At 37.2% G+C, this 14,595-nt stretch overlaps 8 protein-coding genes across 8 annotated transcripts; 3 read left to right on the plus strand and 5 right to left on the minus strand.

Moving 5' to 3' along the window:
* The first annotated feature begins 464 nt into the window (after positions 1-464).
* Tsp_00948 (LBP / BPI / CETP family domain protein) lies at positions 465-2,147 on the plus strand. The gene has a single exon (XM_003376735.1). It carries the CDS (start codon positions 465-467, stop codon positions 2,145-2,147), a length of 1,683 nt encoding a protein of 560 aa, XP_003376783.1.
* Positions 2,148-4,526: 2,379 nt separating this feature from the next.
* On the plus strand, positions 4,527-5,136 carry Tsp_00947 (TonB-dependent receptor). Its single transcript, XM_003376736.1, has 2 exons — positions 4,527-4,790; positions 4,894-5,136. Exons 1-2 carry the CDS (start codon positions 4,527-4,529, stop codon positions 5,134-5,136), a joined length of 507 nt encoding a protein of 168 aa, XP_003376784.1.
* Positions 5,137-5,311: 175 nt separating this feature from the next.
* Positions 5,312-5,996, minus strand: Tsp_00946 (transcription factor GATA-3). Its single transcript, XM_003376737.1, has 2 exons — positions 5,811-5,996; positions 5,312-5,407 (listed from the first exon to the last, which is right to left on the minus strand). Exons 1-2 carry the CDS (start codon positions 5,994-5,996, stop codon positions 5,312-5,314), a joined length of 282 nt encoding a protein of 93 aa, XP_003376785.1.
* A 502-nt stretch (positions 5,997-6,498) lies between these two features.
* Tsp_00945 (hypothetical protein) lies at positions 6,499-6,887 on the plus strand. The gene is made up of 2 exons (XM_003376738.1): positions 6,499-6,654; positions 6,675-6,887. Exons 1-2 carry the CDS (start codon positions 6,499-6,501, stop codon positions 6,885-6,887), a joined length of 369 nt encoding a protein of 122 aa, XP_003376786.1.
* Positions 6,888-7,465: 578 nt separating this feature from the next.
* Tsp_00944 (conserved hypothetical protein) lies at positions 7,466-8,797 on the minus strand. Its single transcript, XM_003376739.1, has 8 exons — positions 8,681-8,797; positions 8,471-8,656; positions 8,362-8,442; positions 8,057-8,239; positions 7,935-8,003; positions 7,806-7,876; positions 7,589-7,743; positions 7,466-7,527 (listed from the first exon to the last, which is right to left on the minus strand). The coding sequence occupies exons 1-8, from the start codon at positions 8,795-8,797 to the stop codon at positions 7,466-7,468; spliced, it is 924 nt and encodes a 307-aa protein (XP_003376787.1).
* A 31-nt stretch (positions 8,798-8,828) lies between these two features.
* On the minus strand, positions 8,829-10,680 carry Tsp_00943 (hypothetical protein). Its single transcript, XM_003376740.1, has 10 exons — positions 10,594-10,680; positions 10,448-10,527; positions 10,306-10,390; positions 10,106-10,249; positions 9,909-10,049; positions 9,725-9,811; positions 9,521-9,619; positions 9,317-9,439; positions 8,982-9,121; positions 8,829-8,886 (listed from the first exon to the last, which is right to left on the minus strand). The coding sequence occupies exons 1-10, from the start codon at positions 10,678-10,680 to the stop codon at positions 8,829-8,831; spliced, it is 1,044 nt and encodes a 347-aa protein (XP_003376788.1).
* Positions 10,681-10,924: 244 nt separating this feature from the next.
* Positions 10,925-12,172, minus strand: Tsp_00942 (protein BAT5). The gene is made up of 4 exons (XM_003376741.1): positions 11,941-12,172; positions 11,784-11,872; positions 11,292-11,554; positions 10,925-11,207 (listed from the first exon to the last, which is right to left on the minus strand). Exons 1-4 carry the CDS (start codon positions 12,170-12,172, stop codon positions 10,925-10,927), a joined length of 867 nt encoding a protein of 288 aa, XP_003376789.1.
* A 55-nt stretch (positions 12,173-12,227) lies between these two features.
* Positions 12,228-13,160, minus strand: Tsp_00941 (hypothetical protein). Its single transcript, XM_003376742.1, has 3 exons — positions 12,707-13,160; positions 12,410-12,652; positions 12,228-12,265 (listed from the first exon to the last, which is right to left on the minus strand). Exons 1-3 carry the CDS (start codon positions 13,158-13,160, stop codon positions 12,228-12,230), a joined length of 735 nt encoding a protein of 244 aa, XP_003376790.1.
* Between the last annotated feature and the right edge of the window lie 1,435 nt (positions 13,161-14,595).

A 14,595-nucleotide genomic window follows, 5' to 3' on the forward strand; every position in this document is an offset into this window, starting at 1 on the left:
TAATAATTCGTTATCATTATTACTGTATACAGTAGGCGTGGTTCAGTGGAATGGTCGAAATTGTTTTGACCAAAAAGAGCCAAAGTAGAAAGAAATGTTAATAATGATGATGGTTGTTATTTGTGAAAAAAATATTTCTCAAGTAAGATGAAAATAATAATTGGCCGCCCACGCATAAATTGACAGTTTACCGTAAAAAAGGGATACGATAGGTGAAATGTGAAAAAGAAGAACAAGAATAAGAAGAACAAGCGAAAAGGGGGGGGGGAACTAAGAGAAAGGCTTCAGGGGGAGAGAGAAGGGGAGAAAAAAAAATTTACACGCCCCGGGCATTGTTGGACGCGTTCAAGTCAAATCGGCCAACCGGTTTATAGGTTAAACAGTGAACGTTTGCGTCGAGAACAGTGAGAAGCACTTAGCCGGCCGGGCTCGCCTTTATGGTCCGCTTTGTAACCCGCCAGTAAATGAAGAGCGCTTACAACGCGCCACGCCCGCCATGCTTGCCGTGGCTCCTGTGCTACTGTTTGCTTGTTGCCGCTTGGAATGTCGAAGCCAGACGCCGCAGTCGGTTGGAATCGATCGCAGCGGCCAACAATCCTGGCATCATCCTCCGCATCACCAACGACGGATTCATGTACCTGAAAGACACCATTGAGTCGGTGCTACGCCATCAGCTGAGCCGGGTGCGCATCGCCCACGTCCAAAACGGTACCTTCCTCAGGGTCCGTTTCGCCTTGCACGACTTCACCATTGTCCGGGTCTCACCGGCGGCGGTGGCCAATGTCGAGCTTCGTCCTCAGCTGACCAGACAGATTCGGCTTGTGGTCGACGATTTCGACTTTTCGTTCACAATTTCCGTCAGCACGTCGCTGAGAAACTGCCCCGTGGTGACGTTCCTGGTCCACCTGCTCCACTGCACCTTTTCGCAGAGTATCCAGCTCAAATTGTCCACGTCGAAGCAGATCCAAGTCACAGCCGACCAGTGTTCGTTTCGCTTTGCCACCAGTGACGTGGAAGTGGCCGAGTACGATTGCAAAAAAGGCCTGACCAACATCATCAGGAACATATTCGCCAAACGACTCCACCAACTGATGCAGGAGAACTTCTGCCAACGACTCGCCTCGTTTACCGAGCAAACTTTGACTCGCGTAGTGCAAGATATCCCAGTCAAGCTTCCACTTTACAAGCAACAACCCCAAATTCGTCGTCCCGCATCCTTCAACAGAACATCCGCCACAACCGATATGAAACGTTCCAACAACGTCAACAACAACAACAGTGTCAGTGTTGACGACATGACGGCTTTGTTACGGGATTTTTACGTCGATCTGGGTTTGACCAAAGTGCCGGCTGTGGTCAACGCTCCACCGACGAAATATCTGATGATCGCCATGAAGGGTGAAATTGCCAAGCAAAATTCAGCCGAAGCGGCCCCGTTCCGTCCGAAACGAATCGGCAACACGCCCGGCAGACGTGGAGCCATGATGCATTTGATTTTCACCGACTTCCCGATCAACTCGATGCTCTACCACATGTATCGGGCCGGCATGCTCGACTACAAGCTGTCGTCGGAATCGTCGCCCAAAATGGCCAACTTCCTGCGCACCACCTGCGACGATTTGATGTGCGTCGGCTTCGGCATACCGGAACTGGAGATGCGCTTCCCGAACCACGACGTCGAAGCCGACTTCCGTCTGCACAACCCACCGAGGGCGGTGTTCAGTTCCGACCAAGTGTCGGTTGAGTTCGACGGTCAGTTGGACTTGTACGTCACCAGAGGTTTGTACAAGCAGCTGGTGTTCAGCTACGATATCAGCGCCGAAATCGACCCCCAGCTCAGTTTGGACAACGACGGCCAGTTGAGGGGTAAGGCACGCTTCAAGCGATTCGACATGAAGCCCAAACGCTCGCCAGGCCAACTGCAGCTGGTCAAGCTGCAAAACGAGATCATCGGTGACGTGCTCAAGTCGTTGGTCGAGGCGAAATTGAACGCCATATTGGAAAACGGCTTCGGCTTGCCCCAGTCCAAAGTGCTGAAGTTGGACAAAGCGGCCATGAATATGGAAAAAAATGCCCTCTGGCTCACGGCCGACTTGTCACTCGACGAGCACGAGTTGCAGCAACTAGCGGCAGACACGATCAAATAAAGTTAACTTCATTTGTTTCATCATTATTCTCATTTTCATCCCTTCATTCATCACCATTTTTGTACAAACCACTCATTACAACTCCGCTCGATGAATGAAATATGATACAATAAAATTTTTTCTTTATTTTATCCTCGAATTCAACTAATCGTTCATTTATTTCATATTTTAAACAATTCTTTTGCTTTCGTTTCACTTTCCCTCGTTGTTATTGTGTACAATTCAATTTTTGCTTTCTCTCTCCTCCATTTTTTTTGCTTGAGAACTTATTTACCATTGTTTGCAAGCATGTGTGTGTGTGTATGTGTGTGGAACACAAGGAGACGACACAAAGCCGACGGCAGTGCAAGTTTTGCCTTGGCAGACGATCACTGGCGCACCAACGTGACAATTTTGTAAAGCGAACAACAACAACAACAAACGTGCGAACAATTTGCGCAAAACAACTCGAAACAAAAAACTGTACTTGATTAATTTTTTAATCTACAGTATCTGCTTTGAAATGAGCCGGTGAAAATAAATTATTACAACAATTCAAAAAGCGACAAAAATTCCAATTCATTGGTTCAAAATTGCATAATTTAACATTCTTTTCAATTTTATTTTGTTCCATTTTCGAATATCAATCATGCTTCTTTGCAAGCTCAACAACTGTGCTTGAAATCGTGGATCATTATGATTTTATTGTGCAATTGTAGAATTTTTGCCTTGCTGCGCGCAAATTTCAGAATAATATTTTGTCCAGAATTAACAACAACTTAAGGTGATCAAGTTTTCCCAACTGAAAGCGCAAATAATTTACCAGCTGGAACATTGGAATAATTAAACGACACTGACATCATTATTAATAGATTCTTTCAAGATGTGGTCAGTTCTGTGTAGTTGGTGTTTGGTGTGAATAACGATAATTTTGTATGAAAACGAAACCGGACCGAAAATTTGACTTGAACACCAACGACAGGATGCTTGAAATTGGAGCGTAAGTGTCACCGCGGAGAAAAAGCCACCCGAACGATGAGAATTTCACACGACAGCACGACGCTCATTTTAATATTTCAAATCTCGAACAATATTCCCGAAATTTTCCATTTTCAAATGCGAATCTCTTCGACCGGCTTTATCTATTCGGTCGTTTCAGATTTTTGTAATTTCTTTTGAAAAATTCGTGATTATTTACCACCACACGTGTGGAAAGTAAACAATTGTTTACAAAACAACAACTGGTTGTTTGTTTCGCGTTGTTGATGCTGACTGACTGGTTTGTTGTGTCAAATTATCCCAACAGAAATTGAAATGAAAATTTCCAATCCAATGGAACTTCTCACTTTATTGGATGATTAATTGAAACGGACTTTGTTAATTTTACAATTTAAACAGTGCATTTCATTCAAAATTAATACACATTTCTGTGCACAAATTTACTAATAATCATCGATCAGTATAAAAATCAAAAACAAACTTCCGTAATAACTAATAATGTTGAATAAGAATACGTTAAAAGGTTAAATTTCTTTGAATTTGTCATGTACTAGAAAATGTATGCTCATCTACTAATTAACTGCAACTGAAAGTAGATCAAACCTAACTGAAGAATGTTTTTCGAAATATCTGTGTAAACAAATTGAAATATTTTAAATTACCTTTTTTAACAGTTGTCTGAAACAATGGAATAGAATGACTCCAATTTATTTATTTATTGTAATTAATATTAAAGTTAGTTTCCATTCACAGAATTGTTGTGATATACTGTTAAATTTCTCAGTCGATTTTACTTATATCAACCAATTGCGACGCCATCAAATTCATATGCAATTCTAATCCACTTTATTATGATTCAAGAACAAACTTTTCCAAGACAGGCTTTTCATTTCTACAAGCCTTATACTTCGACTCTTCAAATTAACTCAGCCATGTTTGTCTGAAATAATTACTAAGCATAATAAAATATTACTTACTGATTTTTCAGAATAATTCCCATGTCATTTTACTACAATAAAGGTATAAGCAATACATTGGCATACCATATCGTGTATCATCCACAGTAAAGGAAGTTTTGCAAAATGAAAAATGTAACTTTATGTTTTCATTATGCTGCCATTGAATTTTTGTGTTTGAACTTTCTCTAATGCTTAAAATTCTATTTCCTCAATGCCTTTAATCTTCGTACTCATGTACATGCATCCTAAGATGCTCTAAGTTAATAATTTTTAATTTCATTAAATAAAAAATTGAAAAAAAAGTATTTTAAAATCATTTAAAATAATATATCGTTTGATAATTTTATTGGATATTACTGTAATTACACTTGATTTTTTCATACTGTAGAGCAACAATTTTTGACAAACCATATAGCGACAACAATTTATTCGATTTTTGAGAATGTCCCGAAGATATCCACGTCCTTCTGCTTTTCCTTACCCCCAATTTCACGGTGGCCATATACGTCAGGAAGCGTACATGAGGAATATGGAATTTATTGGTAGAGGTTATGATCCATATCCGCCTTCACTGCGTGAACCACTTGCAGCAGGAAGACCTGATGGCTCTTCATTCCAAGGTTTCGACTATTCCTACAATGATTTTCACAGTCGTTCTTTCGATACAAACTTCGCCATTGATTCCTCCAATTATTTGCTTCATAAGGTATTTACATATATATATATATATATATATATATATATATATATTTATTTATTTATATTTATTTATTTATATAAATGAACTATGTTCACTTTTTCTTTTCCAGCCACCTGAATACCATCGTTACTATCAGCATCACGCACAGTTACGACAACATCAACGGGTTAATTATAATAGGAATGAGCTTTTTAACGATTCTATGTTTGAAAATCCATGGGAAGATTTAGAAAGACAGTGGAATACGAAGCAATTGCAGTATGATTCTCAAAGTCAAAAGAGTGAATCAGATGACCCTTGCAAAAAAATTTGGACAGAGGTTCAAAAGATCATAGAAAGTTCTCAGAAATAATTTATCTACAGTTACTTCGTTGTTACTATTTATTAGTGAATATTTAATACTTTTTATTATTGTTATCGTTACTATATTGTTTTTATTATACTGAATTGTTTGATAAATGATTTGAATTGTCAAGTTAAGATTTTTTGTGCATGTTTAATTTGAGAAAAGATATTTCCAAATGAAATTAACGAAATTTAACAGCAGAAATAGTGGTATGGTGTCCTTCTCCCAGACAGGGGCCAGATGCCATGTAAGTGAGTGGACGGTGGGCCGCATTCATCTAAAGTTTATAAATTGAGGTAGTAATAATAAAGCAATATTTATGCCATGAAATCCAAATGACACAACTCAGTGCGACATTTGATGCTTTGCGCCTGCAGTCAGACGCGAAAATCTTTCAATATTAGGCGACAAGCAGGATAAGGCCAGATACAGAACGTCATTTGAATGGACATCAGTCAAGTTGGTTTCGTATCTTCTTCGTCTACTTATTTTTAAAAAGAGTTATCATGTTACTTGTTTTTAGAAAAACTGCGGGCCGGATCCCGCCATGGAGCCATAGGTTGCCGAGACCTGACCTAGACCAGGAATATATTCTCTCTGAATGAATAAAAAAGTTCTTAATCAGGTGGCTTGACCTGTGAATCTTGGCACAGTATCATCATATATAGCATACTTCATACCTTTGCGGACGAGTAGGTAACGTCCGAACCCCGGCTAGAGAGTACGGCAACTGTTGGTGATGGGCAATTTGAAAGCTGAGATGGAGTGACGTCTGCGATGTATAAATGCGGTGTGCTTAAACCCGCGCTGAGTGAGCTAAAAGAGAACCGAAGTGCGGACCGGAAACGCGGAAAGAGGAGTGGCATTTCGTGAACAACCATGTGGCATAAAACGGTGGTGAAAGTTGAAGAGTATTCATTCGCTCCAGAGTATGCAGATAGAGCGCTGTAGAAGGAGGGAGTTGTTGCTGAGCGTGGTTATTCTGCTTTGTTGGGGACTCAAATGTTGTGCTTACGCCTATGCTGTCGTCTTGCACTGAGAGAGCGATGCGATCCCTACCCTACATTGAGTTTTGCATGACCAGCGTTGGCCAGTGAACGTAAACAATCGCGGTTGGGAATTATACTCACTCTGCTAGTGCGTAAAAACACCGTCCACTCGAACACTCGACAAGATTTTCTCGCCAACATCATGGTGATGCAGGCTACCACAGCCCTCCACTGGACAAGACACTTCTTGCTGGCATTTACACGCAATGTGTCCGACGCCTAAGCACTTGAAGCACATGTTCCTCCATTACATTGACTTCTTCCGCTACCTTGCGCTGACCGACAGGTAAAAGTCGCAACAGGTCAGCATGCATCTCCTATGGCAGAGACAGCAACTCTCAGACGACCATCATTCCGTGCTGATTATCTCTTTAGGGTTGCACGGCGGCGACCGCAGCACTGTTATTATTACATGGGTTCGACCCGTCCCTTCTGGACGCCTAAATGGCTTTTTCATCACCTCGACTGCTTGCAGGTAATTTGCCGGTGACGTAGGAATTCCTCGCAATCGCGTTGGATGCTTCGCCGTTCAAGCTAGAGCGAAGACAGACCTTGGTTAGTGAACAACATTCCGCTGAAATGCGAGAGCTGCTGAAGCGTCCCATTCCCATCCTTCACCGAGACATGGACAAGGCCTGTTTCCACTTTAGGCTTCTGTTCCCAGCCCAGTTCCAGCTTCCAACTCTACCAATTCAGAGCTTACTGTAGTTTCTGAGAGTCAAGTTTGACTCAATAATATAATGACGGTGTTCTGTCGTCATACTTGCTATGTACGTTGATTGATTAAAATTAATTTACAAAACTTAGCGATCGCATATACCTCTACGAGAACTAACATCTCTTACTGTAATGAATTCACAAAAACAACCCCATAACTATGGATCGCTTTTCAGTCACTCGAGATTTTCCGAATTTAGTTGAAACTCCCTCACACTGAATATACTATAATAAGTTAACTAATATTGGATAGAATAAAAGTACATCTGTTGTTCATTATATAAATATTTGATTTCTTTTTTTGCTTTCTTTATCAGCACTGACTAGATCGTAAAAAGCAACAGTAAATATAAAGATTTTCAAGATTTAAATTTGATCAATATGAAATACACAGACAGCAGCATACGTGTTTCTGTAATCCTGTAATTTTGAGAATTTGACATTTATTTTCGAAACAAAACATCGGACAAGTAATATTAAGTAATTTCTTGACGTTTTTGAGCATATGAAATATCTGTATAGCAGTATACAGTTGAACAGTATGCAAAAAATTACATTTGCACGTGTAATTAAGCCGCTGCACCGTCATTTCGCAACTTTTCGTAATACGCTTGAAATGCATCCCATTCTTCTGAAAATGATCATCAAAAAATTTCATAGAATAAGTCAAGTCAACGACTGCAAAATTATACTCGGAGAAGCGGCTTGGAGTTGTTTCGAAAAATTAGAATCTTTTTCAAAATACTGAAACACAGAATAAAACATCAACGGATTGTTCGACTTTTTCGCCGCTTCAATGAGCTTCAGCGCAATCACTGGATCCACAGCATCCAAATGACGAGCATATCTAATTGAAAAGAGGAATACAAAACACCGCCATGCTAGATGACGACAAAATCACTTCAATACTTCAAAGCTGAAATAATGTCCTTCTGTTCGAGCAAAATTTCGCAAACTTCAATTGCAGAATTTTTCCGATGCTTAAACAGATTAATTTGCATTTCAAATGAACAAAAAAACACACGAAATGAGCATTACCATGAGGATATGCAAAGCTAAATGGAAGCAGGACTCGTTTTTCGCGGCAAAAGACACCAAAGCCAACGCCTAATGTGGAAATTTTCAAAAAAATAAAAAATTTCCATGTCAACAACACATACCAGAGGTTTCAAATCAGGAAACACGCGCTGGTAAAGCATCTCTTGCAAAAGCTGAAATTCATCAGCCTCAGCCAAAAGAACAACCAACAATTTCCACACTTCGGCATCAACCGTGATATCGAAATTAAGCAACGACTGTACATATTGCAACAAAACCTTTGCCAGCCAAAGTTGTTCCGTTTCCTGAATGAAATTTAAAAAATCTTTTTTTTTCTTGAAATATATTACTTGAAAATAAATAAGGAGAAAATTTAATTCATGAACATAAATAACACTGATAAGCAAAGGCAAAAGAAAAGAGATACCTCCAAAGTGGAAAGGGGTTGAAAGATTTTTTCAATTGTCTCATTTTGAGTTAGCGGTGTTCTGTCAGTTTTTTCATCTTTCTAAAATTAAAATGAAAACAAAACTGACTGTTGAATTTTGTTCTCCATTTTCAAAATTGCACACATTTTTCGGAGAGAAGACAACGTTGATTTGATCGAAAATATCCCTCAATTCTTGAATATTCAACGCCCGCTGCCTGAGCCATCGCAGAAGCAATTTTTGAACAACATCGCCAGCATTGTTTCGCCGAATCAAAAATGCAATCAATTTTGTCTGCAAACAAAAAAAATCACAAACTTTCAAAAAGTGAAATAATTCAACAACGCTAGCTACTTTCGATGATATGACGCTTTCCGCATATTGAAAATTGAATTCCAATCTCCACAAACAACCTATATAGACAACATTATGCATAGATTTTTGAGGAAACAAACAAACAAACAAACTACCCTGTTTTGCATCGACTATGATGTCCGGCTGGTAGAATATCCAATTTGGGCAATCTGGACAGATGTTTAAATATTAAAAGAGGAAAAAGTACACAAGTGTTAGCATTTGCTTACATAATTCAAAAGAGAAATTGTCAAAATGCGACAACGACGACGTGGATACTGATGATAATAATGATGAGGTGGATAAAATTGGCGGTTGAAGTTTTACTTGAAAAAGCGGAAAGTGATACTTGATTCCATCTTTTATGGAAAAACAATCCGAAGATATATCAAAAACAAATGTAGCCTAAAATAATTTTGAGAAAATCAAGGATCAGATTTAAAAGAAAAAAAATATATATATAGATATAAAAGGGTGTGTTCAAGATTAAACATCAAAATTGATGCAGCTTACACATGCAGTGTGCTTGGATTAATTACTGAAGTTGAACCAACGAAAGAAAAAAACATAAAATTATAAATATTCATATAATTTGTCTACTTGAAGCTGCTGCTGGTGCATGAGGAACAGATTGTCGACCACGTGAACGGCAAATTTGCCGACTTTATTCACGACGAGAATGTCGGTGACTTTCGCTGTCGAAACGCTGGAACTAAGCCTAGACTGTAGTACCCTGTGGGAAAAAAGACAAAAAGTAGAAATAAAAAAATAATAAATCACAAGAAAATAAAAAAATCAACAAACATGTACTTTTTCTGTACAGGATAGAGTTGAACTTGAACACAACCGCTTGAATAAAGCATCAAATTTGTCAAAAGAACGCCAACGTACAAATTGTTGTATCTTAAAAATGATAGAATTATATAAAAAATAATTTATGAAAATATTACAACTTTTATCAGACATTGAAAAGAAAAGAAAAAAACTGTACATTTCAGCAGCAATAACTTGACGTTCCATCAGCGGTTGGCTTTTAGCCACGTTACAAACATGTTCCACTTCAAATTTGGAAAATTTCTGCAATACTGCAGAATTCTAAAACAAAATTTCAAAAAAGAATATATATATTTATTTGAAAATGAAGTGCAGCTAAAAATAAATAAATAAATTAATTAATTAATAAAATATTCACCTTGATACGAAATACGGTAAATGTGGTGCTTCTGCCGTGGGTCCAGGTGATCAAGAGGTTACAGTCGGGCGAGTAAACATAAGCGTTGGTACAGATGCGTACGGACCTGAGCCGACGCAAACAATGCTTCTGTTCGACAAACTGTTGACGGAAAATTATTTCAAAAAATATTCAAAAAAAAAATCAGAAAACAACACCTGATAAACACTGATCTCACAGTAGGAGACGATCAAAATGTCGCCGGATTTAAGCCACTCGAAGCCGAGTATTTTCGACGCACCGGAACTATCCAAATCCGACACCAGAAACGATTGTTGACGTTCTCCGAAAATGACAAATTTCTGCAACAATATTCATAATTTGAAATGAAACAACAAACAAACAAACAAAAACTGACAATAATATTCTGCGATTGTTCGAAGGCGACGGCTTTGCAGTTTGGAGAAATTTTCAACGACGAGATCATTTCACTGGATGGCAATCTGAAAGCAAATGAAAATCAAATTTATTATACAATTATCGAATCAATAAATAATTACTCGAAGTTGAATGTCTTGTTCGAACCTGCGGTGTGCATGACGCCTCTGAAATGACTGCTTCCAACTTGCAACAAGCACATCTACGATGCAAATGAGGGGTAAAAAAATGAAATGATGAATCAGATAAAAAAAAGAAAAAAAATTACCCGTCTTTGAGCGTGATCATGGAAAAATAATGTCCTCTCATTTGGTGGTGATGTGAAATTGGCCGAAGCTTTGATCAAATTAAGCATTTTGTTGTTTGTGTGAATTTACAAAGCAACAACTGAAACGTTTTCACATACAACAAACAACACATTCACAAACGGCATATCATTGTGAAAAGATATAATACTGCAAAGGACAGAATGAAAAACTTCGAAACGTAAAACAAGAAAGAAAGAAACCGTTTTAATTTGTTATTATAAGCAAAAGTTAATTATGAAATGTTGGGCATTATATAATAATAATAATCGAATCTATTTTCTTCTTTTTCATTTATGGTTCCTTTGGAACAAAGAGCAAAGTGTGCGGCAGAGGGGTACAATGTACTGAATCGATATCAATGACGTGCTGATTAAATAAATAATAACCAACAGACAGAAGTTCCTCTCTGGTCAGTGTGGCCATTGTTTGGTCATTTTTCACAAACTCACTAGCCGATGTGGAACCGAAAAGTTTTTCAGCCGCATCTTCCAATCGGGCAAAATTGACAGCCCGTTCTGTTGGTGTATAGGAAAGCCATTCCAAAGCGACGTCATCTTTGAAAACTGACGGATAGCTGTAATATTAAAAGAAAAATAAATAAATAAATGAAACAAATTCAATCAACGCATAAATTATCATTCACACAAATGCATTTTACCGATTCTTGAGAAATATATTGATCAAAAAATTCGTTCTAATGCTACGCATTTGTTCATTCAATGACGAATGATCGGTAGACAAAATTTCATCGCGGAATCTTCTCACAAAAGTCACCGGACCGTCGTACTGTTTCAATTGTTCTGCGACGTTCAAATTCATGTACGTCCTAACCGTAGACTTCACCAATGCCGACAACGAACTGGGAAAAATGCTAAGCGCAAGCGGCAATATGTCGTCAAAAGTTGCATCCAAAAATAGTCCCTAGAAAAAATTACACCTTCCTGTTGTTTTACAACAAACTCAAAAATAACCATTCAACAACTGTAACTGTTCAACATAAAATGCTAATATTAATTTTAAACAACAACAACTACCATGAAAATATTCTCCATCTCTAAAAGAACAATAAAGACTAACTTCAAATTTAGACACTAAATTCAACACCACATCACAAATGTATCATCACATTTGTCAACTGAAACCATATTACCCTCATATTAGGATAATTCATTGCAGCCCAAGTGGCAGGATAGGCACCAATAGACCATGCATAAATGAAAATATCCTCTTCCTTAAAACCTGCACATAATGTCATTGAAATTCAACAAATAAAAATAAATAAATAAAAACGAAAACAAAAATTAAACCTTTTGACAGGGCAAATTGAATGACAACATCAATGGCATTCTGCTCATTTTTTGGCCAAGGCATGCCAGTGCTGGAGCCGAATCCAGGATGGTTCCATGCGAGAACGGAAAAATTCGCTTCAAGAGGACAACGGGGCAAGCCAATTTCATAAAAGCCAGCATTCCCTTCGCAAGTAATTACCAAAATGTTGCCATTGGAAAAACTTTTCGAATCTCGTCGATCAAACAGCATGCAATCTATATATTCGCCTAAAAATCGTCCTAATGAAATGCAAAGCAAAAATATACTAACATGACAACTGTACGGATCGTAATTTCAACGATGCTAAAATTAATCTTCATACCAAATAAAAGAATGGAACAAACCATTGCTTTACAAAATGATGAGTAAAAATAAATAGTCACCATATGATAAACTTATTAACTGTACAATTTATGAGATATACCAAATAAAAATAACAAAAAATACCATCTTTATCGCGAATTTTGTGTCGAATTCCACGAAATTCGTCAAACAGTTGCAATCTGCCTTGCCGTAAATGAAATTGCACAGAATTGTGAAACCATGACATTGAAGCTGGATACAAAAGACGAATGCCTATTGTATTTGCCAATAGCCAAGATAATAAAGCATTAAATCTGGCATTCAATGACGAGCCATTCTGCAACAATGGTTCACTTTCCAAAAAACGTCGTTGCTTTACTTTCTCCCCTGAAAAGTGATGATTCAAATGATATCAACGCATATTGCAAAACTAAATCACACCGTCAAATAGATCATTCCAAGTATATTCGATTGGAAAATGAGTAAAATCATATTCATACTGACGCAACAATTGATAGCATTCAGAATTATCCGAACTTATGGTAAAATAGCACTGCGACAAATGTTCAGCAAACTGAACGTACTTTGCATTAAATCTGCGTCCAAAATAACGACTCACATACACTAAGCTGCAGATGCTAATTGCGGAGAAGAAATATCTCGATACTGTTTGAAAGTCATAATCTGGAATGGAGCGCAACAAATGACAAATCCAGAATGGACTTATATACTTGATCAAAGCATAAGAAAAGTGAAGCCACCAGCAGGACAAGTTTCCAAATCTTTCCAAAGCATTTTCATTATACTTTATGAAACTCGTTTCCGGTGAAGCTGAACGAATTCCATAAACATTAGGACCAAAAGCAATTAAGTAATTAGTTCGCAAAAAATTCATTATTACAGGAAACATCGAAACACAAAAATAAAGTTATCACAAAGACACGTTGAATAACAATTCGAGCTGTTGTACCAAATTAACTGAAAAGTTATATCGGATACAATAAAAATTAATATCCGGCAACAATTTTTCAGTTTCAACCAAAACTCAATACTGAATTGCAAATCAACACATTAAATACTGTGAAAATTTTAATACTGTATATAAATCAAGTACAATTCTTTTTTGAACAAAAAATGCAGCACAAAATTTTTATAGAACATCTTTTATCATCTATTCAAAATAATATGCTAAATATTTTTTTGAACATCATATATAAATAAAAATTAATTAATCGTAACATGATAAAATTAATTAATTGAAATGCTTTCCATGAATCATTTATTTGCTAAAACTGATGTTTAGTTGAAGCTATTTTAAGTGTTGTACAAATAAAGTAATTCACGAACTTTCCTTACTTGATGTATATTGCCCAAAATAGCGCTTATAAAATATTTGGAATACTTTTGAAAGAATTAAAAATAAAATTTTATAAAATTGCAACATTTCTTGTCCAGTGATATTCAGAGAATTTTCTTTTTTACTAGTGAACGAATAAAAGCATCCAGGTGCATGTTATTCTATTTGAATGTCTAATTCGATGAAAATAATTATTCCAGACTGGCAATTACTAGTTCTTCATTATTCACTCACTGGCTCATTAACGTGATGATATATTTGAAAGAATCGATCAAGAAATTGTTAAAGCTGTCAGCCATCTGAAATAGTCGACCACATGATGAAGTGATTGAAAATGATCAAAAGAAACTATCCGTCAACTGGGAAAGTTTTCATGTTACAGATCATAAACAGTTTTCTGTTCTATGCTGAAGATACTGTACTTGTGTGACTAGCAAGAGTTCTAACTCGATCATGGATTGAATAATCAAGATCAACCAAAGATGAATAGTTGGAATTATTCATTTATAATTACTGCTTGCTGTGGAGAATAAGAATGATCATTTTCATCAAGAAGCATCAAACATAAGTAAAATAATAATCAGTGGTCAAATAATGATAGTTAGACACGTTGATTCAAAATTGTAGCAAAAATGGATGACAAAAGTGAAAGATTGGTTCGGGCGTAACGATGCAAAATACCTCATCCGTCTTCCACTATTCCTCGTAAACTATGAACCCTTCAAGACTTTTTTCCATACGATGTTGATTCGGCTGACTTTGATGCGCACATTTCACTGTTTTTGCTTAGCTTAGCGCTGTTAGCACGCTGAAAATCCAAAGCAGTGCCAAGAATCAAAGGTAACTTCCCTACAAGCGGCCATATTATAAGTGGGAATTGCAGATTCTGTAAATTCCCATTCACACTGATGTTGCTGGCATTATTTTCAGTTTTTCACTGTAGTTAACGTCCAATTTCAAATTGTTAAAAAAA

Source organism: Trichinella spiralis (genome assembly GCF_000181795.1).
Source record: "Trichinella spiralis strain ISS 195 chromosome Unknown Scfld4, whole genome shotgun sequence".
Taxonomy (NCBI): domain Eukaryota; kingdom Metazoa; phylum Nematoda; class Enoplea; order Trichinellida; family Trichinellidae; genus Trichinella; species Trichinella spiralis.

What these genes read in the sequence shown, in the direction of transcription:
- Tsp_00948 (XM_003376735.1), top strand. Translation starts at nt 465, where the DNA reads ATGAAGAGCGCTTACAACGCGCCACGCCCGCCATGCTTGCCGTGGCTC.
- Tsp_00947 (XM_003376736.1), top strand. Translation starts at nt 4,527, where the DNA reads ATGTCCCGAAGATATCCACGTCCTTCTGCTTTTCCTTACCCCCAATTT. An exon ending in CCAATTATTTGCTTCATAAG is followed by an intron (nt 4,791 to 4,893) that starts GTATTTACATAT and finishes TTTCTTTTCCAG; the next exon opens with CCACCTGAATACCATCGTTA.
- Tsp_00946 (XM_003376737.1), bottom strand. Translation starts at nt 5,996, where the DNA reads ATGCCACTCCTCTTTCCGCGTTTCCGGTCCGCACTTCGGTTCTCTTTT. An exon ending in TTACCTACTCGTCCGCAAAG is followed by an intron (nt 5,408 to 5,810) that starts GTATGAAGTATG and finishes TATAAACTTTAG; the next exon opens with ATGAATGCGGCCCACCGTCC.
- Tsp_00945 (XM_003376738.1), top strand. Translation starts at nt 6,499, where the DNA reads ATGGCAGAGACAGCAACTCTCAGACGACCATCATTCCGTGCTGATTAT.
- Tsp_00944 (XM_003376739.1), bottom strand. Translation starts at nt 8,797, where the DNA reads ATGCATAATGTTGTCTATATAGGTTGTTTGTGGAGATTGGAATTCAAT. An exon ending in AATTATTTCACTTTTTGAAA is followed by an intron (nt 8,657 to 8,680) that starts GTTTGTGATTTT and finishes TTTTGTTTGCAG; the next exon opens with ACAAAATTGATTGCATTTTT. An exon ending in TAGCTTTGCATATCCTCATG is followed by an intron (nt 7,877 to 7,934) that starts GTAATGCTCATT and finishes AATCTGTTTAAG; the next exon opens with CATCGGAAAAATTCTGCAAT.
- Tsp_00943 (XM_003376740.1), bottom strand. Translation starts at nt 10,680, where the DNA reads ATGCTTAATTTGATCAAAGCTTCGGCCAATTTCACATCACCACCAAAT. An exon ending in CCTGTACAGAAAAAGTACAT is followed by an intron (nt 9,440 to 9,520) that starts GTTTGTTGATTT and finishes AGGGTACTACAG; the next exon opens with TCTAGGCTTAGTTCCAGCGT. An exon ending in TCATCAGTATCCACGTCGTC is followed by an intron (nt 8,887 to 8,981) that starts GTTGTCGCATTT and finishes ACATCTGTCCAG; the next exon opens with ATTGCCCAAATTGGATATTC.
- Tsp_00942 (XM_003376741.1), bottom strand. Translation starts at nt 12,172, where the DNA reads ATGCTGTTTGATCGACGAGATTCGAAAAGTTTTTCCAATGGCAACATT. An exon ending in TCAATTTGCCCTGTCAAAAG is followed by an intron (nt 11,873 to 11,940) that starts GTTTAATTTTTG and finishes CATTATGTGCAG; the next exon opens with GTTTTAAGGAAGAGGATATT. An exon ending in AATATATTTCTCAAGAATCG is followed by an intron (nt 11,208 to 11,291) that starts GTAAAATGCATT and finishes TTAATATTACAG; the next exon opens with CTATCCGTCAGTTTTCAAAG.
- Tsp_00941 (XM_003376742.1), bottom strand. Translation starts at nt 13,160, where the DNA reads ATGAATTTTTTGCGAACTAATTACTTAATTGCTTTTGGTCCTAATGTT. An exon ending in TTGGAATGATCTATTTGACG is followed by an intron (nt 12,653 to 12,706) that starts GTGTGATTTAGT and finishes ATCACTTTTCAG; the next exon opens with GGGAGAAAGTAAAGCAACGA. An exon ending in CAAAATTCGCGATAAAGATG is followed by an intron (nt 12,266 to 12,409) that starts GTATTTTTTGTT and finishes GATTAATTTTAG; the next exon opens with CATCGTTGAAATTACGATCC.